Here is a 25,037-nt window from a genome sequence, read left to right on the forward strand (position 1 = left end):
TTGTTTATGGAGCCCAGCATTTCTGTTTTTTTTTATTGTTGTTGTGAAGTGTACAAACCAAGTTTCCTCATGTACTGTACTTCCTGTCCAGTACTCTCTCTACTGAAGCAGAGTTCGGAGAGAACACCTTCTCACTGTCTTCAAAAACAGATTAACCTATCTCTTCCTAGCGGTAGTGTCGCACAGCTGAAGAAATAGTTCGTCTTCTTATTTGATATAGTTAAACAATTCTTTTAGCACAAAAAGGCTTCCTTGTTTTTAAAGAATGTTACAGATGCTGAAGTAGAATACTTTATTGTTCAATAAACACAAGCTAGAAAACAAAAGCATAATTCTTCACAAAGAACATTAAAAGAAACTATTTTCTTTTAACCCCTTTTCAACTCTAAAGGTAAACTCTTTCATCTTCACAAGTAAAAATGGAAGAAAATACATTATTAAAAAATAAAATAAAATCAAACATGATTCAATGAGCACACTTCATCCGTTCATTCACATGAAACTAGGCTAGGTCTCTGTAGGCCACCATCCAAGTTATTAAGGAAGCAAATATGCCATTTCTTCCATGACCTTCACTTATTTTCTTATGTCTTCCGTCTCCTCCAGCTCCTTTTCCTGATGCTCTCGTTCCCACCTCATTTCTTTGAGCTCTTGTCTGTATTTCCGTTCAATGAACCGTTTCTGATGGGCCATTTGAGGAAAGTTATCTGACAAAAGAAGAAATGTTTCATATGTTTAAGTAAATGCTAGCCAGTGATTAAGAAGAAATTCAATTCGTTATTTTATTACAGAATACCACGGCTGGGTTCACATGTCACTGTAAGCCATGGATTTGTGGGAAACCTGGCTTATCGGGGATGAGCAGCGTGCTTGGAGCAGGAACACGAATGGCAGATCTTGATATTCTGGCTTCTTTATTGTGACATGCAGACATGGAAGAAGCCTGGCTCACTAACCATTTTCCTTCCTGATGAGCCAAAATATTAACCCTACAGCAAAACAACAGGTTACCTACCTATAATTGTAGTTCTTCGAGTGGACCTCTGTGATTCACACTATGGGTAATCCGCGCATGTGCGGAGTCTCATCAGAATATTCTAGAGCTTCTGTGGTAGCAAAGGAAAATACATTAGCATAGACCCCTCCCGCCTGGTATATATACCTTGGCGCCAAGGCTCTCCCTTCAGTTAGGTCAACCACTGCATAAAGAAAAGGGTATGACAGTGGGGAGGCCGGGTCGGTACGTATGAATCACAGAGGTTCACTCAAAGAACTACAATTACAGGCAGATAACCTGCCCTTCTTCGTGGCCTCTGAGAATCACACTATGGGTGACTAAAAAGCTACCATACCCGGAGGAACACAGCACGCCCAAAATCGGCATCAGATTGCTGCCGAACGTGCAATCTGTAGTGACTGATAAACGTGGATGGCTGTGACCATGTGGCAGAGGTGCAAATGTCTGGGTATGGGGACACCCCGAAGAAATGCTGTATACGTCACCAACACCCTAGAATGAGGGCAGATACTCTGTGGCACTGGAACCTGAGCAAACTGATAAGCAAGCTGGATGGTAGACGCAACCCAGTTAGATAGTCTCTGCGACGTAACTTGAAGACCCTTGGCAGGAAACTGGCAGCTGACAAAAAGTCTAGCTACGCATCTGAAGTACTGAGTGCAGGCTATGTAAAAAGCCAGAGCCTGTCTTACATCCAGAGTGTGGAGGATCCTTTTTTGATGAGGAGACAAAAAAACAAAAAAAAAACAAAAAAACCCTAAAGGTTGGGATGGGTGGAACTGGGAGACAACCTTGGGTAGAAAAGAAATATCTGCAAAAAGTTTAACCTTATCTGGCTTAAAACTTAAGGCTGCAAGTTCACTAGGACATCAGGTTGACGTGATGGCCACAAGAAATATCCTTTTGAAGGTAAATAACCTGAGGTCAGTTGATGCCAGGGGCTCAAATGGGGCCCTTGTAAGTTGTTGAAGGACCAATGTCAGTGACTACTGAGGTGGTGGAAGGTGGACATCTGTGGTAGAGGTGTGATAGCCCCTTGGGGAAATGTTTCAGAGTAGGGTGTCTGAAAAACTTAGTTGCCTGAGAGGTTGGTGGTTGATAAGCCACAATTGCAGAAAGTTAGACCTTGAGGGACAAGAGATAAAGACCCTTAGTTTTTTTGTGCAGGCATCCTTCAGTCTTGAGAGACTATGAACAGCGTCTAGTGTTGCTGAGAAGACCAATTCGAGAGTGACAATCCCTTCCACATTGAAGACAAGTACAATCTGTCCCCGTCCAGCTCCCTGATTTTGCTGGTTTCAGAACTGCCTCTTTGCCTCAGCCTGCTAGACAAGGGATTCTTCAAATTGGGAGAGGCCATCCTGCACCTCCTGCCTCCAGGCTGAACGGTCAGATGTCAAGGTTTCCCATTTGTTGAGGTTCATTCCTGAGACCTTCGGATCCTGCTTGCAGATATCCTTGTATCGCTGCCATTGTCTCCTTCTGGGGCGATTTCCCTGCGCTAATTCTCCATACAGGAGATCTTTTGGAATCTGACCATCAGCCATTCTCACAAAATGCCCAAGCCAACATAGACGGCTCTGTTTCAGTAATGTTTTTAGTTTTTAACTGCAATTTTTTAAAAAAGACAGTGGTAAAAGAGGAGTTAGTTGAGGAAAAAGATGATGCAGTAAAAGTTTGAATTTTTTCCCATTTATACATATAGGACTTTTTCCCATTTATACATATAGGACTTTCTGGCTGAAGGTTTCTTTGTGTGATGAATGACATTCATCAGTGCGGCTGAATACTCCATGCTGTGAGATGAAGAGGACAGGGCGAAGGCCTCCATCTTTATTGGGGATGGTGAAATAGTGAGAGAAAAACCCAAGAGTGTGTGTTGTAATTGTATTGGTTCTATGGCATCTTTGAGTAGTAACAACTATATTTCTTTACATAGAGTTTGCGACGGACGTGTGATGGTGGAGGAAGCTGGTGGAATTCAATGATGTTTCTTATGATGGAGAGAAGTACAGGCATCTGTAGTGATGTCTCCCATGTAGGTAAGTGCTTCCAAAGGGGAGGAGGAGAGGTGGGAGGTGGTATTGGGATCTCAGCTGGTCAAACATGAGGCTTAGGCTTAAGGTCATTGTGCGTAGTTGTGGTTTGTTGGAGAGGTTTGGCTCGGTAAGGTTGTTGTTTATAGTAAGGCATGTAAGATGCTGTGCCACATTGTGCTGAGGGCGTTGCTGGTATGTGGGGTAGACTCCCGAATGCCTGGCAGCTGCCCTCTTTTTCTGAACATTCTCAAGAATTTCATCAGTCTCGGCATTGAAGAGACCAACTCTATCGAATGTGAGATCTTTAATGTGCGCAAGCGTGTCCTCAACTAGACCCATGGTTCTAGGTCAAGAGAAATATCAAAGTGCTAGAGGTAGCCATTGATTTAGGTGCATCATCAACTGTGTGCCTAGCAGATAGCATCTGTTGTTTCACCATCAAAAGACCCTCTTGTTGTAAAGTTTGCGCTACGGCCCTTTTATCTTCGAGGAGAGCATCAATAAAGGCAGACATATTGTCCAGAGATAACATTGGTAGGTGCATATAGCCCCCTGATAGTTGGCAACTCTTATGGTGAAGGCAGCAGAATATAGCCATCTGCCCATGGAGTCAATGTGCCTGCTGTCTTTATTAGGTGGTATTAGTATTTGTCTGTGTCAAGAGCGAGATTGTGAAGCTTTGACAAATATGGAATTGGGAGCTGGTTGTTTATGTAAAAGACTGTGCCCAGATCATGTACTTGATAAAGGTTGTCTATGTGTTTTGACACCGAATGAGATGCTGCTGATTTGGTTGAAGAATGTCTAGCTGTGCTCAGGAGAGAAGGGAGCATGGAGATATGGACCAGTATGATAGTATCTTTAGAGATGGGATCATGAAGATGATCTCCTGCTCCAGTAGTGGGTCTATGGATTTGTAGGTCGAGGTATTTGGCCATATGAATCATTAGTTGAGCATAGGTTTGAAAATCCTCTAATGGTGGTGGAGGGTCTATGCCAGGTCAGAATCCAGCTTTGTTAAAAGTCCTGATGGTGTTTGAGGCCTGGAATCATGATCAGATGGATCGGCATCATGCCTCAAGTCAATCAACTATCAATCAATATCGATGTTGAGCAGTCGGTCTTCAAAATATTAGTGTCAACGCCGAGCTGTTGATGTTGAAGAGGCATGGGTGGACAGTGGTCGATATTGAGGGTTGTCGATCAGTATGGATGTCAAAGGTGCATCCATGGACAGGGGTCAATAGTGAGGGTTGTCCACTGCTGCCGAAATGGAAGGTCCATCCATGAGTAGTGTTCGATATTGAGGATCGTCAATATCGAAAGAGTTGGTATCGAGGTGTGTTGAAATGGAGGTTAGTGTTGAGAGAGTTGTCGAGGTAGTAAAGGCGTCAATGGACCATACTGTATTATGGTGTAATAGACAGACGCCGGTGACGCTGAGTGGGATGAACATTTGTAATCCTCCTAATGGAGAGGAAAATAGTAGTCGGTGCTCCAATGTGCCCAGAGCTGAGGAGTACAGTGGGGTCTCGACTTACGAACAACCCTACTTGCAAACAATTCAACTTATGAACCCACCCTATAGGGAAATAAGGACTCGACATACGAACTTCCCTTGAGTTAAGGACAGGAAAAAAAGTGCCCCCTCCCCTTAGAGGCTTCTGGAGGGGGAAAAAAGTCAGAAACTTAAAAATAAATAAAAGAAAGTCACTTACCAGGCCTTGTTAGCCCCCAAACAACAGGAAAAAGAGCAGGAAACAGCTAAAAGCCGACACCCAGAAGGGAGCCTGGTAGCCATTTTGTGCTTTCCCCCCCCCGTGTTCCTGCCCTCTCCTCTCCCCGCTTATCAGCTGATCGGCTGGCTCTGAAGAGGCTTGGGGAGGCTTGCTCAGCACTTAAAAAGCCTGCCTGTGTGTCTTTGTGCTGAAAAAATAGCACAACACGCTTTAAAAAATGCCATAAAATTGGCTTCGTTGAAAAAAAAAGATTTCAAAAGTGCTTTGCAAACTGTTCCCTGCCTTCCCCCTCCTTTCCTGAACCTAAGGGGGGGGGGGAAAGAAAAATATCCCCCTCTAGTGGCAGAAGGCGGAATAGCAGCTTCCCATTAGTTTCTATGGATGGAAAAGAGCAGATACAGATTAAATGGTTTTCAATGCATTCCTATGGGAAATGCAGATTCGACCTACAAACTTTTTGACCTACGAACCACCTTCCAATACGGATTAAGTTCATAAGTCGAGACCCCACTGTATTGATTGGCTTGATTGGGGCTCTTAGGTGCCAGCAGATAAGAGGTGCCAGGTAGTCCTGGGCAATCATGGTAATAAAATCGCTTCGACACCGAAGGCTCCCTAGCAGAGACATCCTGCAGGGGTAGTGCTGCCGGACCAGGAAGAGTGACTGGCCGATAGTGTTTGCCGGGCTTCTCCATTAGGCACCAATCTGGGCAAACGGCATCCTGATGGTGCTGAGCGTGATCCCTTTCCCCACGAGAAGGCGAGCGGACGCTCGTATAGGCTTGATGCCTTTTTTGATGTGCTGGAGGCCAGGGTGGTAGGCCTACAGGGGCAGAGTAAGGCACAGTTTCTGGCTGCATTTAACCATGTCTGATGAGGCAATCTGTGAAGACTCACTTGGAGAGCCTGAGGATTATCGCAGGCTATAAGGGGAAGCTGTCAGTAGATCAACATGCTGTTCCCATTCAGGAGACTGCGATGGTAAGGTTGATGAGGTGGAAGTGCCTCCTCATCTGAAAGGGAACCGACGTATATGAGGTTTCTAGACTCCGGTGGTTGTGGAGTTGGGGAAACTGTTTTGGAAGGTTTCGATTTTGAAGACTTAGCCTTCTTCAGAGGTGATGATTCTGGTGCTAAGGAAGCGTCCATGGATGGTTTTCTCATAGAGGCTGTTTTCAATGTCCAGGGTTTTGACGTTGAATGTTTAGCTTTGTGTACTCGCATGACCTTCAATATCGAGGGCAGAGTAGATTATCGATTGGAACGAGATGGAGTAGCTGATGGGCACTGTTTTGTCACTTCGGAAACAGCTTCATCCATGGCTTTAGGGATTGCTCCCAGAGCCGAAGCTTGAGTCTAGAGAGGCGACTGCGGAGAACTCCGTGTTTAAAGTTTTTGCAGTGAGGGGACGAGGAAGTTTGATGGCCTCGCCGAGGCAAAAAAGGCATCAGGTAGGCCATCATAGAGCAGGATCTTGTTATTGCAGGCTACACAGCTTTTAAATGGGCCTGAAAAGGCCATGAATCAAGAATTGGTTTTGAAAAGAAAACAACAGAAAAGTGTGTGTGTGGGGGGGACACTTCGGCCTTAAGGCCAGAGCATATCTTGTTTTGAAAATAAGGATAATAAAGTTCAATAAGTTTCCTACTTTTGTTTTCACATTTCTCACAGAAGCAACGATCAAGGCTCTCAACGCGGTGGTTGAAAGAAACTGAAGGGAGAGCCTTGGCTCCAAGGTACATATACTGGGGGGAGGGGTCTATGCTAATGTATTTTCCTTTGCTACTGCAGAAGCTCTAGAATATTCCGACAAGGCTCCGCTCATGCGCAGATTACCCATTGTGTGATTCACAGAGGCCATGAAGAAGAATCTGGATTATTTCTTCAATAAATAGGGAGGGACAAGCCACAAAACTGGCTCCTGCCAAGTCTGTGCATAAACCAAAAGATGGGTCTAATATGTGATCAGAAAACATGCCCTAGCATGCTAACTCATCTTCAACTAGCCAGGATTCTCCTGAATTTCAGCTTGTGATGAAAGCTGAACGTGCCCACAATAGGAACTGACCTCTGGTTAGTTTCTGTCATGTAATGTATTTTTTACATTTGTATGCAATGGCAGCATACTTCGGATTATCTCAGTTTATTCCCCCAATAACCTTGTGAGCTGAGCACAATAAGTTTTATTGCTAAAATGCATTTCTAAAGAGGAAGCAAACATAAAATCTCCTGACCACAGTTTCAGAACAATAGTCACCACCACAGTATTTAAAGATTACCTGCAATTTCTTTCAGAACGATTTCAAGAGGCTACACCCAGTATTCTGGTGGCAACCACAGCATGATTTTCTTACCCTCCACTTTCCCTCTTCAGACTTTGGCACTGCCTGAAAACAGACTCTAGAGTAATGGTTCCCAACCTTAGGTCCCCAGATGTTCTTGGATTAAAACTTCCAGAAGCCTTCACCACTAGCTGGGCTGGCCAGGATTTTTAGTCCAAGAATATCTGGGAACCCAAGGTTGGGAACCAGTCTTCACAAGGAAAATCTTTCTTCCTTTGCCAGTCAAGACACTCCCTTCCACAACAAATCTAAGATCCTGCAAGAATGAAAAACTGCTGAAAAGTCCTATCAATGACTGGTATCCAGAGATGAATCTTCATAACCAATATCTGCCTGTGAATCCTTCCATTCCTCTGTACAGTGAAAAGACTTCTGTTCTTTGCACGAAGACAGACAGGAGCACTTAGTAAAATAACTGGTGCAATAACCTGAGATGGGGACTCAAGTCATGGGACTTGCTGTCAAGGTGGAATTAAGTCACACTGGCAACTCAACTCGGATTCCTCAGGATTTTTATCCTGAGGGAAAACATTTGCCAGAGTGTTGTGGCAACTTTGAGACCAACAAGTTTCATTTACACGTTTCTCTGAACTGTAGCCTACTTCTTTGCATGTATGAGCAATGAATGTATTTTGGAGTGGTGCAAATGTTACGCCACAGCAATGCTATATGTTGTAGAACACAGAAGCACCACCCACTTAGCTGCATTTTGCTGTCTTCTATAAGTGACACCTTAGGGATTCTTCTGAGCCAGAAGGTGAGGTAAAAATCACATTGATCAATAGAAGTAATGAGGACATTTTTTCCAAAGCAGCAGCAATTTGTGCTTGTCTATTTATTCCTCCCTTTATTACTTCATATGAAACATGAAGTACGTGCTCAGCAATTTGCAAGCTTCTTTTTTGGGGGGTGGGGGCAATATTCTTATTATGGAAAATATGTACTGTATCACATATCAGAGAACTATACTGGGAAGGTCTCTGTTATTTCAGAAGCTATGATTTTTCATCAAGGACAAGAAGGGCTCCATCTGGAGCTAATCAAGATAATCTCCCCCATTACCACCATAATGGCCATGAGAGAGAGAGAGAGAGAGAGAGAGAGAGAGAGAGAGAGAGAGAGAGAAGCAGCTAAGCTCTTAAAAACCAATAGACACATTCTGGACACCAAATACAGTTAACTTAAACTCAGCAAAAGCAGTGCAATACAAAGTATACAAACACATCATCAATGGTGGTGATGCCAGGTGGAAGGTCACTGATGAAAGCTTTGCTTGCATTGGATCGGATGCCTGACGACAAATTGCTATTTGTGATTGACTAGCTAGCTGCTGATGCTGAAACAGCTGGTGTCCTTGGGGAAAGGAAGCTGTATGATACCACATGGGAAACACAGCTGAAGCATGAGGCTAAGGAGGAAGCTTGAAGGGCTCAAGGCGATCTTCATTAGTAACTATGTTCTCCCAAACTGTACGAGTATTTGCAGAAGAGAAACTCTAACAGATGAAAGGGAGATAACATTGAGAACCTGCTACAGTAAACTGCCCAAAGTCTATACAGTATTTTCAGAAACAAAGACTTCATGCCAGGAAACAAAGGCAGTGCCATAGAACCGGGCAAAGTCTGTATCTTCTCTACTGTGGTGCAGAAGAGTAAGCACAGAGAATGAAGTTTAGTTAAGTCTCCTCTACTACGGTTTTCTCAAGATCCCTTGGAAACTGTTCTCAGTCCTTGGAGATTCTGAACTGTCCAACACAATTCTGACATATGCAACTGATCAAAGGATATCTAACACCACGCTGTTCAGATATTATGAAAACATACTTATTTGGCTAATTTTGCTTTGTTTCCTAAGTATCTTGAAGAAAGGTAGAAAGAACCTAGAGTTGGTACAGAGAAGAAGGAATCGAGTGTAAAGTTTACAGAAGTGAGGTTCAATATGGTAGCTCCTTACCCTACATTTATCTCTGTATTTTTACAGGAATGAAAAAAAAAAAAAGATCGGCAACTCAAAATGAGTAGATAAACCTCAAATCCACATTTTTAAAATAAACGTTTATTTTAAAATAAACATTTATTTTAAAAACAGGACTGGAGGATTACTGCCTGTTTGGCTAATGTAAGCATATAGATAAAACAAGAAAACCTTTCCCGAAATTTCAGTGAGATGGAGAGTTACCCAGACCCTTCCTACAGTGGAACTGGAGACAGGGAAAATGCAGGCAGCACTGATAGTCTGGACCATATGATCATCATAGCCCAAGACAACGGGGGGCACTAGTGCTGCCTGTCAGCTAGAGCTTGGGAGGTGAAACTGAAGAGTGGCCTCAAGGCATGGGATTTTTGGATTTTCTTGGGTTACAAGTGCCATAATTCTCCATTCTGGGAGTTCTACCTGACAGACTCTCACCTAGAAACCTCTAAATGTGGCTCACTTGGAGAAAGGGTCTTACTAGGAAGGTTTCAAGGCCTAGCTTTGCCTTAATTTCCTATGCAGAAAGGAAGCTGGCCCCATTGCTAGCAGGGAGCTTCATTTCTGAACCTGGGAGCACTTGCCTTCCCTGCTACTCCATGTTCTTCCAACCATCTTCTGGTTATGCAAATAAGCGTAACATATATTTCCCAAAAGCATGCCTCCTCTCTCTCCATCTCCACTGGGGCATCTTTGGCAATTCTTGTATGTTGTCCTTCATCTCTTAAAGAGATAAAGAAAGAAGCTGATTGGCATGAAGGGCAAGGAATTTAGGGTCAGAGAAGTGAGATTCAATGTCAGGTCTTTTTACTCCACATTTGTACTCAACATTCAAGCAAGAAACTAAACAATCAGCAACTCAGAACAAGCGTAAAAATGGATAAATCTCAAGTGGACACATTCTAAATAAACATGTTTAAAGAAAGAATAGCAGACAATTACTCTGTTAAAGACAGAGCCGGAAGATTACTGCTTGTTCGGCTGAGGTAAGCAGATGAGCTCAACCCTTGATGGATAAGGCAAGACTACCTTTGCCAGAGATTTCAGTGAGATGGAGAGTTATCTCGGGTTGTCACACAAAGATTTAAGTTTCTGTTTGGCAGTAGCTTGTGGGGTTTTGCAATCAATCCTGCAAGGTGAGCACTCTGCCCCCCATCTAACAAAGCGCCGACTTTATTTTAATCACCACACCTAGATCATGAATGTCAGTGGAATGACTCGTGTGCCTGAATTTAAGCACGGGCTTAAGTGCTTTGCTGGACCAAGGCCAGAGAGCTCAGCGCTTTCATTGACCGAGGTCCTGACAACTCGGTCTGAAATATGGTGAATGTTTCCAAGGGATTAGAATTCTGAAGGGAGAAAGCAAAAGTAACAAAGAATGAAAACGTGTCTCATTTTAGCTGAAACTTTAAGTTGAACCACAAAATTATTCTCTTGCACAAATGTTTATGGAGGGAGAATGTGATGAACAGATTATGCTTGATTGTTGCCTTCTGCACCAGACATGCTCAAACCCTGCCCCAAACCTACCCAGTTGAGTATCCTATTTGTATGAGTCCTCTCACTGCAAAGCTGTAGGCCCAAACCACATAACTTTTATACTCTAACTCTATGGTGTTCAAAATGTACTCTCCAGAATGACATGTACTGGCCTTTACAAGTAAACATGGCATCCAACATGTGGACATTCTGTGTGGTGGTGGAGGGACATATATGTCCTTAAGCAAACAATCACCTTATTATGCAAAGTCATTCAACATCACAGAAAGCAAGGCCTTTAAAAAAAGTTTAAAGGTTTTTAAAGGAAATGTTTAAAGGAATGTGTTTAAAGGAAATGTACAGTTAAATTCTGGGGCTTCAATCATTTAAATTCAATCCAATTTCCGTTATAATGGCCATTCTGTTTTGCTCAGATGACTCAGAATAGGATATTCAAAGATCAGGACTCTTTGTGATTCACATAAGAAGTAGAGTTCACTTTCAGAAAGTCAGACTCTCTTGACTTCTGAAGTTTTGCTACATTTGGAGTCGCCTGGTTCATTCTGTACTTTCATTTGAAATATTGTTTAGCAATATTTCCTTTCCCCCTCGAAACTGCAAATAAAGATGGAATTTGTGTGGAGTGGGTGGCTGTTCAACTACAAAGCTCATTATTCTCCATTCTGAAAGTACTATCTGACAGCCAGACACATAAATGTGGATCACTCTGGAGAAAAGCCTAAACTGAAAGGCTTTGAGGCTTAGCTAGGACTGGGATATCAGAGAACTATGAAATTTGTTGTCTTAAAAATGTCACTCCTAGAGAAAATCCATGTGGTGATCTGTCATGGAATAACTTCACTGAAGAAAATAACAGTGCTTATCTAGATTTCATTGCTGGTTGTGAATCGCCTCCCATAACAGTTCAAGTTTCAAGATCCCCAAAATGTAGGTCTACCACTGTTGTTGGTCAATGTATTCTAGAAAGTATACAATATGTGTTTATAACCTGAATATTTTACAAGGTGCATCTACATGAGAGAAAATTTAGCCGCCTAGAGTGCTCGTTCTGAGCAGATAGGCGGGGTATAAATAAATAAATAAATAAATAAATAAATAAATAAATAAATAAATGTGTCTTCTTATAGCAAAGAAAAGGCAACAGGTGAACTAAGCGCTGTGATAGGCTGTCAAGCTGCATCCAACTTATAGAGACCATAATAAGGCTTTTAAGGTATATGGGATACTTAGGTTGTAGTTTTATATGTGCCACCCCCCCAGTGACTTGCTGTGGCTGACTGGAGATTTGAACCTAGGTCTTTTGTCTCCTCTGTCACACTATCTCCTACACCACATTGGCTTTCTAAAGGATCCTGTGTTTACCAAAATAGGGTTTTTTTCTGATTTTCTAACAAAGAAAGTGCACAGGCAGTGAGACTAAGACTGGACATCATCCCAGTACAACCATGTAATTACTGATGGCAAAATATCTGTGTGATCACTCCTTCAACTGATGTAATTGTCACTGTTTTTTCCTATTCTTACTTGGCTTTGCACCATGTGCTTTATGTATATAAACCTGTGGCCTAACTATTATGTTCTGTGTGTCTGAGGAAGTGGATTGTAATCCATAAAAGCTCACACTGAAACAAATCTTTCTGTAAAGTGGTTGGAACTCCATGCGCAAGGGGTGGAGCCTCTGCACAGAGCTCTGGAGAATTAGAGGGAATGTTGGTTAACAAGAAACATAATGAAACAGTAGAACTTACTTCCAGGTGTGTATATATGAAGAATTATTAAATCATAGCATAATTGAGTTGGAAGGGGCCTATAAGGCCATTGCATCCAATCTCCTGCTTAATATTGTTATGCTGTTAAGTATCTAAGATTCCTCTGCTCTAAAGAATGCAAAAGTGTTACAGGTGCCAGTTTGGTGAAAAATCATCTAAATGGGTTCATTTCATGTTTGATTCTTTACTCATTTTAATTATATTTATTTCCATCTCATATGAAACACCTGCACTTTATCCTACCCCAGCCGATCAACCAATACAAAGTGGCTTTCAAGAAATGGTCTTACATTTTTCCAGTGCATCCATTGCAGCGCACATCTCTGCTTGTTGAATGCTGTAAAACAAAACAAAGAAAAAGAAATCATGGTGTATATATATATATATATTAATGGAGTAAAATTGCTCTCCAAAAGTCTGCTTTGCTGACACTAATTCTTCAACTGCTCATGGGGCTGTTGTCCCCCCCTCCAAAAAAGCATCTTCCATCAAGTTGCTTTAAAACTTAGATCAATATACTGTTAAAATACTCTCCACTGATAATTCTTTAGTGAATTATTTTAATGAAAAGACAGCAAATCCTACTGTTCTGGAAAATGGATGGCGATATGATAGCTTCCCTCTAATATTTTATTAGGAATTATTTGTATCTTACTCTTCAAAACATCACGGGCAATGCAGAAAGGTGATCAGTGAGGAATGAGAAATCCTTTTAGATATTATTTATCATATAGCTGGCACTTTGAGTGTATAGAATTCTTTATAATGCTTTTTTCATTCACCTTTGCCAAAAATCTATAAAGTAGTAGGTATTTTTCCCCTTAAATGGAAACGGAGACATTTTTAGATGAGAAATATTCCAGTAGCACCTAGAGAGAAGACTGCATTCTTGCTGCTTAATACCCTTTGTTAGGAACCACCTGTTGAAGAACTCACTGTTTCAAAGAAACTTTGGTCAAAGCAAAGACATCCAGTTTGCAGTGTCTGACAAAGGAAGACACTGGACAAAATCCTGTTGCTTAATTTAGCAAATCACACTAGATGAGGCCAACTGAATCAAGGAGGATTATTTGAGTCAGTCTCTCTAGTGAGCTGACTGGACTGAGCCTACTCAAGTTGTGGTTTACTGTTCTTAAGTAAATTACAGTTAGTGCAGTCCAATTTGAATCAATGGAACTTACAAAAGAGTTGACCCACCAAATCTCCATTGATTCAATGGGTCTACTCTAGTGTGATTTTCTAGTCTAAGTAAGAGGATTTGGGCCAGTGATTTCCAGGTGGCCAGCATGAAAAAAACCAAACGCTGCCAAAGGGGAAGTGCTTCCTTCTTGTACAGTGGAAAGAAATTCTCCCAGGAACAGCAGCACAATAGAAGGAGCTATGCAGGCTTTGAACCCCTTGAACCACAGTGGTTTTGGAATGGTTCCAAGGTAGGGGACTGAAAGGAATGAAGGAAAAGCAGGAGCCTCCCAGCATAGCAAGATGCAGATTTTTCTCAAGGGTTATCAGACCCTCCTCCCTCTGGTGTTAAGCTAGGAAGAATAAACAACCAGGGACTCGGATCATTAGATGTATTGGAGGTAAATTCTGATGAACATATTTGAATTCAGTTTGCACCATTCCTTCCCAACATGTTTGCTTGCGTGGGAAGAAAAATACGACATTATCAGTTCCTGCACCTTGTGAGACTCTTAGGAATAAAAACTTAGAAGCAAAAACTGAGTGCAGAGTTTAGGGACTGCAAACACTCCAAATTCTGACATCTTGCATGCCAAAATGATGGCCAACTAGGAAAAAAGACTTTCAAAGAAATAAAAGTGGTGGTGGTGGGGATGTAAAGGTGCAATAACTCAAGAGGAGATTAGCCAGGTTCTCAAGCATTTTGGGTAAGTCTCAGCTGGAGTATATGTGAACTATAGATGGCTTCAGGCAAGTTGTGGCTTTCACGTGGAGTCTGATATCGGAATGGGCTTTCATAGAGCTTCTAGGAAAACTGAAGTGACCAACAACCCCCGCCCCTGATACTTGCCTTTCCACAGTACTGTGAAGGCTGGACCTCAAACCCTGCTTTCACTGCAACTATTGCTTTCTTTGTGCAGTCCCCGACAAAGGGACTTTAAGCAGCTTCACAGATTAAATCCACAGAAGTTCTGCAAGAACCCAGGATGATATATATGATCTTCTCTTCACAGAGCTTACCCTCCACCTTCAACTAGTTATCAGCCAGCAGGTCTGCAATGGAAGTGAATGTTGAACTGGGTGCAGAGAACTGCCTAGCCAAAGAGTTTCTTGATGCTGGAAGGGTCTGAAACAATTCTATTGCCAGCACCCCCAAATCAGAGTAGCAGAACCTCCTTGGCCAGATAGGGGCTGCTAAAAATACCTGGGCTTCCACCATTCAAGCTCGGCAGAACAGTTTTGCTGTTCCAAGGGGGAAAAAAGCAAAGAGCTAACCACATAACTAAAAAGTGAACTGACAGTACACTGTAAGAGGAAGCTCCTTTCAAAACTGCAGAGAGTTTTAGACAATAACCTTCCTAAATTTATAATCAAGAGACTGTGGAGAAAACCCCTCTACCACACTGCAGCTTTTGAACCCTGCTTCATAACAAGAATGGCCTGCTATGATCTCTGTGCTTAAACGGTTGCCTCAAGAAACACAAGGAACTAGAAATAGGCCTGGGAAGCATTTTCTCCCCCCCTTTCTTTTCAGGGGGAAAGAGTAAAAAAAAAACACTGCTGCTTGCCCCTTTTGCTGTTGCAGATACTCCATTTGGAGATTCTTTGAAGGTGTTATAGTAGTATAACACCTTCAAAGAATCTCCAAATGGAGTATCTGCAAAAGCAAAACGTAAAAACAAATCACTCCGTTTGCAAGCTACACATTCAGTTGACGGTATCTGCTGCCAGAATGCAGACAGAAAAATGTAGAGGGAATTACCACAGGCAGACATCTTAGCTAACTTGCCTCACCCTTACAGAGACCTAATGTCTCCTACATGTCACTTCCTGTGAGTTTCCTAAGCCAAAGACTTGAAATCCCAGCAAAAGGAAAAATAAGCATGCCACCTTAATGGCTAAGACTGAGGGGCTCAGCTGGATCTACATGTTGGGACCAGAATATCAGGGGCCAGAGCAGCTACTGGACCAGCCACTAAGAGACACATTTCTGCTCCTCATAAGAGGCAGCATTTATTTATTTTTAAACAAACACCACAGAGCTGAGCTAACAAGAGTCCACTGCTGTTGCTACTAGAAACACTCCCACAGCCTCTCAGGGTCGAGAGACAAAGACAGTCCCCTAAGCAGAGCTTCACCTCCTGTTTTAGTGACTTTCGAATTAAAAAGGTGGGAAAGAATTTGGCTCAGAGGGATTTCCTAGTCCTGACAGCTAGTGGGGCTTTCCTGGCGCATTCAAAACAAAAACATAAACAAAAAGAAACAAAAAGAAAGGAATCCTCTGAATCAAGCAGACATGTGGTGGAATTATATTCTGCAGCTTTTCACAACTATTAATGGCATGTTTGCTGAGCATGTTTGTGTAGCCTTGAGGGGGGAAAGATTACTGAGGAGAAGGAAGTTTCAGTGTGACACACTTAAGGCCACAATTATGATCTCCAGAGCACAAACAAGGGTGGACCCTTTCACCAAAATAAAACCTCCACTGTCAGGACAAGGTGACTGCAAAAACAAAATAGGAGGATCAATAAAATCAGTACTGAAAGATGTAATTATAACACACAACAATAAAAACAGGATTTAAATGACTAACAGAGACTAGTGCAATGAAAAGTCAGGAAACATAAAAATTCCAAAATGGCAGCAGAGGCAAACAAGCACAAAATACAACTGCAGAGTATAAACTATAAAATACAAACTATAACTGGGTAATGAGAAGCCAAACAAAATTACAATGTCTCACAGAAGCAAAGAGGTATTTGCCTGGAGCTGAAAATTCAACAGGAAAGGTGCCTTGCAAATCTCTGAGAATTTTCCTCAGTTTGGGAGCCATGACTGAGGGGGCTTGCTCATGAATAGCCACATGTTGAATCCTGAGCAGGGTTGCCAGATGTCTGGCAAAAGGAGGACATGTTCTCTGTCTAGCAGGCCAAGCTAAAAACCTTTAAAATGTCAGCTTTTGGGCGCGTTGCGCTTGCAGGGTGGGTGTGTCATGCTCGCAGGGGCTGCGTCTTAGAGCACATGGTGCAGGCAGGCAGGCGGGTGAGCGAGAGCCAGGAGCTGTGCGTCTCCCTGACCGACTGCGGCCACTTCTCTCTGGCAAGCGAGAGACTTTTGGTGACACGCAGCCAGGCGCTTTCCTTCCCACAGGCCAGCAGCAGCAACAGTAACTCCTCCTCCTCCTCCCCCTTTGAGACAGCTTCAAGACCCAATGAATCAGAGCGGTGGCGGCGGCTGTTGCTGCCAAGTGTGTGGCCACCACACTTCCTGTTTGCTCAACTTCTCCTCTTTCCACCATGGAAGGAGCACAGCTGAAAAACCCAACTCAGCGGCAGCTCAGAGGGAAGCCCGGCTGCTCCCTGGGCTCTCCCGCTTTCCTTGCCGGTTTGTCTTAGGGCAGCTAAGCCCTCCACAAAACCACTGCCTGCACAGGACGCTCCCGTTGCTTTTCCCCTGCCCTCTCCTTCCTTGAGGTTTCTCCCAGGGAGCCTGGAAAGCGCTGGAGCTCTCCCGCCTTTGTACAGCTGGCGCCACCGACGGGTTTTGTTCTGCTTTGAAAAACAGCACGGAGAGTTGTGTGTTTGCGGCTGAGGGTGGAGGAAAGCGGGGGTTATGGTACGTCCTCCTCTGTCCTCTTTTTTAGTCTTTCTATGTCCTCCTTTTGGTACCCTTGTATCTGGCAACCCTAATCCTGAGAGGCAGGAGCAATGGGTACGGGACCTCTTCGTAAGTTGTCAAGGCGCCTTCTTTCCCAGCCATTGAGCTTGACCACTTGAAAAGTACACTTGGAGTTAACATCACTTGTGTGTTAGCGTGTGTGTGTGTGTGTGTGTGTGTGTGTGTGTGTGTGTCTGTGTCTGTGTGTGTACATACACACACTCTTACCTTTCCTGGGATCAAGTTTATCCAGGAAAGTGATGCACATGGAGTTACTCTGTCTCATATTTTCCAGCCTCTGCATCACTTTCCTGGATGCCCTTGATCCAGGAAGGTTAGAGTTGTATAGCAGTATTGCTCAGTTTCTTTAGCAGCCCCATCTAGAATGCCAACATCTCCATCTTAATCATACTTTAGTTCACAATAAATTTACCATACCTTGGTCCTTTACCACATCCTATTCTTTCCCCTTTGAAATAAACAGCTACAGTGTATGTCCTGGCATGAGAAGGTCCAACTGTTTGCAAAGTCCTAAATCATAAGAGAAAACAAATGCACTTTTGAAAATAGAGTTTACAAAACATCTTAAAGAGAAATACTACCATGTTTAAAAAGAACATTGTAAGACTCTTGATGGACAGAGCTGTACAAATTATTTTAGAAGACAGTGCCAACCCATTCTGATTTAAAACCAAAGTATTTATGTATGCTTGGTGTAGAATTATATGCATTTATGCTTTTTTTTAACAAACTTGAATCTCTTGGACAGAAATATAAGGTACTATGAAAAATGCTGTCACTCTAAATGGCAAATCCTGCAAATTGCTCCATCGGTAATAGAAAGTTAAAGGATCTGTCACTAACTAGGCAGTTTTTCCCCCTTTTCACTGAGTTTGATATAAATCTGCAACCATTTTAAGATGAGACTCAATTCCATAGACTATTTTTTTGTACTTTTCCCTCATTTATATCACCAATCCATCTTCACTGTCATACTGGGAATTAGTTCAAGTATTATGATCAGCAACAAGATAGATTTTAAAAATATTTAATACCTGTAGGCTTCAATCCTATACTCACTTTTCTGAGACAAAATCCCACTCACTAGAGAGTAGGAGGAGAGAGGATTGCACTGCCAAGAATACAGCTGAACAGATAGCATATACCTCATAAAATGTAAGAGCACAATCCTATATGTGTCTATATTGCTGCTAGGTAAATGTACTGTATATAGAATGGCAGCCTAAAATAAGCAGAAAGCCCATCCCAAATAACATCAGTTGACATGAACACCTCCTTCGCCATAAGAGAGCCACAAGGAAATTAAAATTTGCTAACAGTTCCACGAAAAGAACATGTAACTAAACAACACTATACGTACAAAGAATTCATAACCACCTCTCTCTTCATCTATGCCAATTCCCATTAATTTACAATCAAGAATAGAGACCGGGACAAGATGATGGAGTGAAGATGTGGGACTACTATTGAATGCATTGATTCTCAATGGCTGGGGCCATACAAATAATTTAAATCATTCCCAAAAGCTTTTCCTGAGGGCTCATTTTCCTTTTTGCATGTACAAATGATCAGAGCCATATTCAGGAATCATAATTTGTATAAAATCACCAAACACACTGGAGCAGGACAAGACTTACTGGAAAAAAAACGTAACATTGGGAAGCGTTGAAGGCAACAGAAAGAGAGGAAGGTCAAATATGAATTTAAATCAATAAAGGCAGTCACAGCTTTGAGTTTGCAAGAGCTGAGCAGGGCTGCTGGGGACAGAAACTTCTGGAGGCCACCAATTCACAGTTTGCCGTTAACTAGAATGGTCCTGTCAGCATGTAACAACAACAAATTCAGCTTGCCCCCTTCCAATCTTAATTTCCAACACCCTCCTACATGTAGAGGATGTTGTGTCCAAACAGAAAGAACTGTTATCCATGGAGGCTCTCTGAGTCAAGATCCTGGAAAAAGAAAGGTTACTTACCTGTAACGATGGTTCTTCAAGTGGTCATTCTGTGAATTCACACAAAGGGTTAATACCAGCGCCAGCGTTGGGCCTCTCGGAACGTTTTCTAGCTGCAAGAGAAAAGTAACAATGTTTAGGACTACCCCTACTGCGCACGCCCAGCCTAACCGTCCCTCAGTTCCATTTGTCCGCCATAGGCCCTCGAGTCAGAGAGACGCCAGTGACAGACAGACAGAGGGGAGGCCGGGCGGGATTGTGTGAATTCACAGAATGACCACTTGAAGAACCATCGTTACAGGTAAGTAACCTTTCTTTCTTCATCGTGGTCTTCTGTGAATGCACACAAAGGGTGATTAGCACGCTTACTAACCGGATGGTGGGCTGTCACTGAAGAGCCGATGCTAGCACTGCCCTCCCGAATTTGGTCTCCTCTTTTGCCCTCACGTCCAATCTGTAGTGGGTTATGAAGGTAGAGGCATTAGACCACGTAGCGGACCGGCAGATGTCGGGCAGGTCGACGCCACGAAGTAAGGCAGTGGATGAGGCAACAGCCCGGGTGGAATGGGCTTTAAGTCCCTGTGGAGGATCTCTGTGGTTGAGCTCGTAGGCAAGGGCGATGGTAGACACGAGCCACCGAGAGAGCGTGGACGGCGAGGCCGGGCAACCCCTCTTTGGGCCAAAGTGGCAAAGGAAGAGTCTGTTGGCCAGGCGAAAGTCCTTGGTCCTGGACACGTAAAAAGCTAAGGACCGTCGAACATCGAGCATGTGGAGCATGCGTTCAACATCAGTCGTCGGGGACGGAAACAAAGTTGGCAGAATAAGTGGCTGATTGACGTGGAAGTCGGAGACCACCTTAGGAAGAAAAGAGACGTCCAGGTAAAGCATAACCTTGTCCTTAAAGAACTGAAGAAAAGGTTGGTCATGGCGGAGAGCTGCCAACTCGCTAGCTCGACGAGCAGAGGTGATAGCCACTAGGAATAGCGTTTTTAAAGAGAGCATTTTGAGGTCACAGGTAGCCATAGGTTCAAATGGGGGTCTGGATAGGGCATGCAGAACCAAATGGAGGGACCACTGAGGGAGTGGAGGACGAACGGGAGGTCGGAGGTTAGAGAGACCCCTCAAAAACATCCTGACGGTAGGATGGGAGAAAAAGCGGGATGAGGGAGAAGCTCTGGGCTGAAAGAAGACAACCGCAGCCAGGTACACCTTGATAGTAGAGATAGACAGGTGGAAATCAAACAGGTAACGGAGATACTGCAGAAGTGTGGAAAGAGACACAGGTGAGGAGGCGAGATCCCTCTGCTGGGTAAATTTCAGAAAGCTGTTCCATTTGTAGGCATACAAGCGAGACGTGGAGGGTTTGATGGCATTGGTCAAGACCTCCTGAATTTCTGGACGATCCTCCACGCCGTCAGATGGAGCGTGTCGAGGTCGGGGTGAAGGACTTCGCCTGCTTCCTGGGTCAGTAGGTCCGGCCACATCGGAAGGGTTACTGAGTCCACAGCCATGCTGACTAGGGTGGGAAACCACACTTGGCGAGGCCAAAAGGGTGCGATGAAGATGGCCGGAGTCATCGAGCGTCGGAGTTTGATCAAGGATCTCTGTATCAACGGGATCGGTGGAAATATGTACAAGAGACCCTGGTTCCATGGAATCATGAATGCGTCGCCGAGCGAGTGGTGACCGAGACCTGCCCGGGAGGCATAGCGGGAGCATTTTGCGTTGTGAGGGGATGCGAACACATCCAGCACTGGGGTCCCCCACTGGTTGCAAAGGTCCTGGAAGACCAGAGGGTTCAACTCCCATTCGTGAGTCTGATAGTGAAGCCTGCTCAGAGTGTCCGCAAGTGTGTTGTCCTCCGTGGCTACATGGATGGCCACCGGGTAGATATGATGACGGTAACACCATTCCCAAAGGAGGATGGAGAGATACAGGAGTGAATGAGAGCGGGTTCCTCCCTGCTTGTTGACATAGTGCATTGTGGTAGTGTTGTCCGTCACTAGCTGAACTCCGCGGCCGCGGAGGAGAGGAAGGAAGGACTTGAAGGCCTTGATAACCGCCAGCAGTTCCAGGTAATTGATGTGGAACATGGCTTCTTGAGGCGTCCAGAGGGCGTGAATGGTGCGACGCCCGCAGTGCGCCCCCCAGCCGGACGGACTGGCGTCCGTTGTAACTTGAACGGTGAGACGGAGTGGACGAAAGGGCCGGCCAACCGTGAGATGGGGTGTGTACATCCACCACTGGAGTTGTCTGGTGAGCTCCGGGGTGACACGAAGGCGTTTCCTTTGACTGTCGATCATGGGGTCGAAAAGGGTGAGAAACCAAGATTGGAGCGACCGGAGTTTGAGGCGAGCGTGCGCTAGCGCCGGCGTCGTAGAAGACATCAGGCCGAGGAGGTGCTGGGCATGGTGGGCTGTCACCCGAGCACCGGGGAGAAATTTCCTGATGGCTCGTCGAATCTTGTGTATTCTTTCCGGGGGAAGAAAGACTCGACCCTTTACAGCGTCCAAGCAGACCCCTATGTATTGAACTGTCTTGGAGGGAATGAGCCGGGACTTCTGTTTGTTGACAGTGAGACCGAGATTGGAAAGAAGATACAGAATGAATCTTGTGTCTTTCAGGGATTGCCTTCTCGAGGTGGAGACTACGAGCCAATCGTCCAGGTAAGGGTAAACGTGAATGCCCCTGAGACGAAGGTAAGCCGCCACCGGAGCCATGACCTTGGTGAAGGTCCGGGGAGCTGTGGACAGACCGAATGGCAGGGCCTGGAATTCGTAGACCGTGTCCTGAAAGATGAACCGAAGGAACCTGCGGTGGTCGGGGTGAATAGTGACGTGAAAGTATGCGTCCTTTAGATCTATAAGGACGAACCAGTTGCTCTTTTTCAGCAAGTGCATGATGGACTCTAAGGTAAGCATCCGAAACCGTCTGGGTCGCAGGTAAGTATTGAGGAGTCTTAGATCGAGGATGGGTCTTATGCCTCCTCCGCTTTTTGAGACGGCGAAGTAGCGGGAGTAAAACCCGCATTGTACGTCGTGAGGTGGTACTGTAGAGATGGCCTCTTTTTCTAAGAGAGATGATATTTCTTCCTCTAGCGAGGAGTCGAAGGGAGAATGAGTAATGAAACCCAGCGGAGGAGATCTTATAAACTCCAGCTGGTAACCGTGCTGAATAATTTTTAGAGCCCAAGTGTCGTTTGTGATGACAGACCAGTTGTGAAGAAACGGTTGAAGGCGGGTGGTAGGTGGTGAATGGGTGAAAACGGGGGGCCGAAAGTCAAAGATACTGTTTTTGTTTTCTGCCAGGTGGCTTAAAAGGTTGGCGGCGATGGGGCGGACGAGGGCGGTATCCCTGATAGCCCTGGACAGAAGAAGAGGACTGGCCAGAGCGCTGCTGAGGAAGGTGTTTGTAAGGACGGTATTGTTGGGAAGATTGATACTGTCCATAAGATTTACGCCATTGAGGGCGTCGCTGTCTAGATTGAGTCTGAACAGAATAGGACTTAGCAGTTCTCTTAGCCTTGTGAAGGTCCTCCAAATGGGAGTCGGTCTTTTCGTTGAACAGCCCGGTAGCGTCGAAGGCGAGGCTTTCAACTTTTGACTTGACGTCCTCCATTATGTCCGCAGAACGGAGCCAAGCATGGCGCCGGATAGAGATGGCAGACATGAGGACTCTGGCAGAGATTTCTGCTGCATGTCTGATGGAAAGACGTTCATACTTGGATACCGTCTGAGCTTCCTCATATGAGTTAAGAAAGGCTTGCCTGGTGTCTTCAGGTATCATTTTCAACCCAGGCAAAAGTTTGAGCCACAATTGTTTGTGATAAGCTCCCAAAACAGTTTGATAATTTATGACTCGAAGTAGCAAGGTGACAAGGGAGTAGATTTTCCTGCCGATGAGTTCCAGCTTTTTACCCTCCTTGTCGACTGGGGTAACATGAGCTTTGGCCGAAGGCCTTGAACAGCTTGTTTCAACAATGAGTGAGTTTGGAATAGGATGCTTGAGCAGAAAATGAGTATCGGCCCCATGAATCTTGTAGAAGTGTTCTGTGCGACGAGGGACATTAGGTGTAGTCGCAGGCTGAGCCCAGAACTCCTTGATGGCCTCCATAACTACAGGCACAAAGGCTATACTGGGGGGAGCGGTACTGTCCCTTTTTATGTCTCCAAAGAACAAGTCCTCTCCCGGAGGGGAAGGGAGATTCAAGTCCAATTTAAGCGTCTTGGCAAGCCTGGACATCATCTGAGAGTACGAAGAAAAATCCTCAGATGGAGAAGGAGCGTGAGTATCGCCAGTATCGGAAAGCACCAGATCACCCGGAGGTAAATCATGCGGTGGTAAGGGTGGGGGTTGCTCCTGATCGGAGTCAGAAGACCGCTCCGTGGACACCTCATCTGGATCAGAGGAGAAGACGTCCCTCTTCTTCTTTGGAGGGGGCTTCTCGACGTCGACCTGCGTTGTCGGGGGTCGAACGGGAACCACGGTCGGTGCCGAGGTGGGAGGGGCCGGTTGCGGTGGAGGGGCAACCGGTACCGGAAGAGGGTGGTCTTTGGCTCGAATGGCCCGGCGTCGGCGTCGAGGTCGGGTCGACTCCGAAGAAGAAGAGACATATATGTACCGGATCTTTTTGCGGTACCGGTCTCGAGAGGCGGATGTCGACGACGAAGGAGGAGACCGCGAACGGCCGCGTCGACGTCGATGGTGCTTACGACGCTTAGCGCGGTCGGAATCCGCCGAACGGGAAGAAGAGGACCGACGTCGGTGCTTGCTACGACGTCGATGAGAATGGTGCTTCTTCTTAGAGCGTTTACGCTTAGAGGATTTCGAGTCCGAGCGATCGCTAGAGTTGGACTGAGTGGAAGCTCGATGCCTCTTCTTCGATCGTTTCCGTCGAGGAGACTTCGACCTCGAGCGGCCGGAGGATGGGGACCGACTCGGGGAGCCATGCTTCTCCGTGCGAGAACGTTTGCCTCGAGGAGATTTAGACCTCGAGCGCACAGGTGATCGAGGTATCTTCTCTCGAGGAGATCTCGAGTCCGAGTGTACGGACGAGATCGACACGGGAGGCGACCCCTGGCCCGCAGGAAAAGGGCTATGTGGGGCAGAAGCGAGGCCAGTAGTGACAGCGACTAACTGGCTCGGCGTCGGGGAAGACCTTCCCGAAGGCGGTATCACTTCAGTACGTCGAGCAGGAGGAGGCGCGGGTGCCTCGGCCGAGGCCCCGAAGCGCCTCGACAACTCCTCAAGAATCGGCGATGGGATGGAACCCGAGCTCGGAGAAAGTGGAATAGATGTCATTTTAAGCTGGGCGGCCGCCTTAGCTTTGGACGATTTCGACGGCTTAGCTTTCGGAGCCGGAGGCTCGGGTGAAGCAGGAGCGGCCGATTTCGACGACGCGGATTTCTTCGACATTTTGGAAACTTTGGAGACGACTGAGTGAACAGGAGCTGCTCGAGAAGTGGAAGCCATTTCCCCCTCCGAGGGCGCCGTGGAAGACAACGTTGACTCCCACAGATGAAGTTTAAGGCGCTGTTGGCGAGCCTTGAGAGCGGCCTTAGTGAAGGCTTTGCAGTGTGGGCAAGCTTTGGGATTGTGCGACTCGCCCAAACAATACAGGCAAGTATCGTGGCCGTCTTGATGGGGGATTTTGCGGTCGCACACCACACACCTGCTGAACGGCCCTGAAGGGGACATAGGGTAGTAAGGAAACCGAAACGACAAGTCCAAGGATAAGGCAGAGCAGTCCAAACACAGTCCGAGTAAGCCAGAAAATACACCGGGTCGTCAAGTTGAAGGGAAAAAGCGCTAGGGTAGTCCGTGAGCGAAGCAAGGGTCAAAGCCAAAAATC

At 45.2% G+C, this 25,037-nt stretch overlaps 1 protein-coding gene and 1 long non-coding RNA gene across 3 annotated transcripts in view; one reads left to right on the top strand and one right to left on the bottom strand.

Annotated features, from left to right (window-relative positions):
* Window positions 1–278: 278 nt before the first annotated feature.
* The window catches only part of DROSHA (drosha ribonuclease III), a 125,644-nt gene continuing 100,885 nt past the window's right edge, over window positions 279–25,037 (bottom strand). For both annotated transcript variants that reach the window (XM_020786675.3, XM_020786674.3), the window contains exons 30-32: window positions 17,653–17,745; window positions 12,669–12,715; window positions 279–707 (exon numbers count right to left, since the gene is read on the bottom strand). In XM_020786675.3, the coding sequence (XP_020642334.3) occupies window positions 577–707; window positions 12,669–12,715; window positions 17,653–17,745 (271 nt within the window). In that variant the 3' untranslated portion in view covers window positions 279–576. The remainder of the gene's footprint in view (window positions 708–12,668; window positions 12,716–17,652; window positions 17,746–25,037) is intronic.
* LOC144589004 (uncharacterized) lies at window positions 19,939–20,560 on the top strand. The gene is made up of 2 exons (XR_013544823.1): window positions 19,939–20,065; window positions 20,526–20,560. It is a non-coding gene; the product is annotated as an uncharacterized LOC144589004 (long non-coding RNA).

The sequence above is a fragment of the Pogona vitticeps genome, chromosome 4, assembly GCF_051106095.1.
Source record: "Pogona vitticeps strain Pit_001003342236 chromosome 4, PviZW2.1, whole genome shotgun sequence".
Classification (NCBI taxonomy): domain Eukaryota; kingdom Metazoa; phylum Chordata; class Lepidosauria; order Squamata; family Agamidae; genus Pogona; species Pogona vitticeps.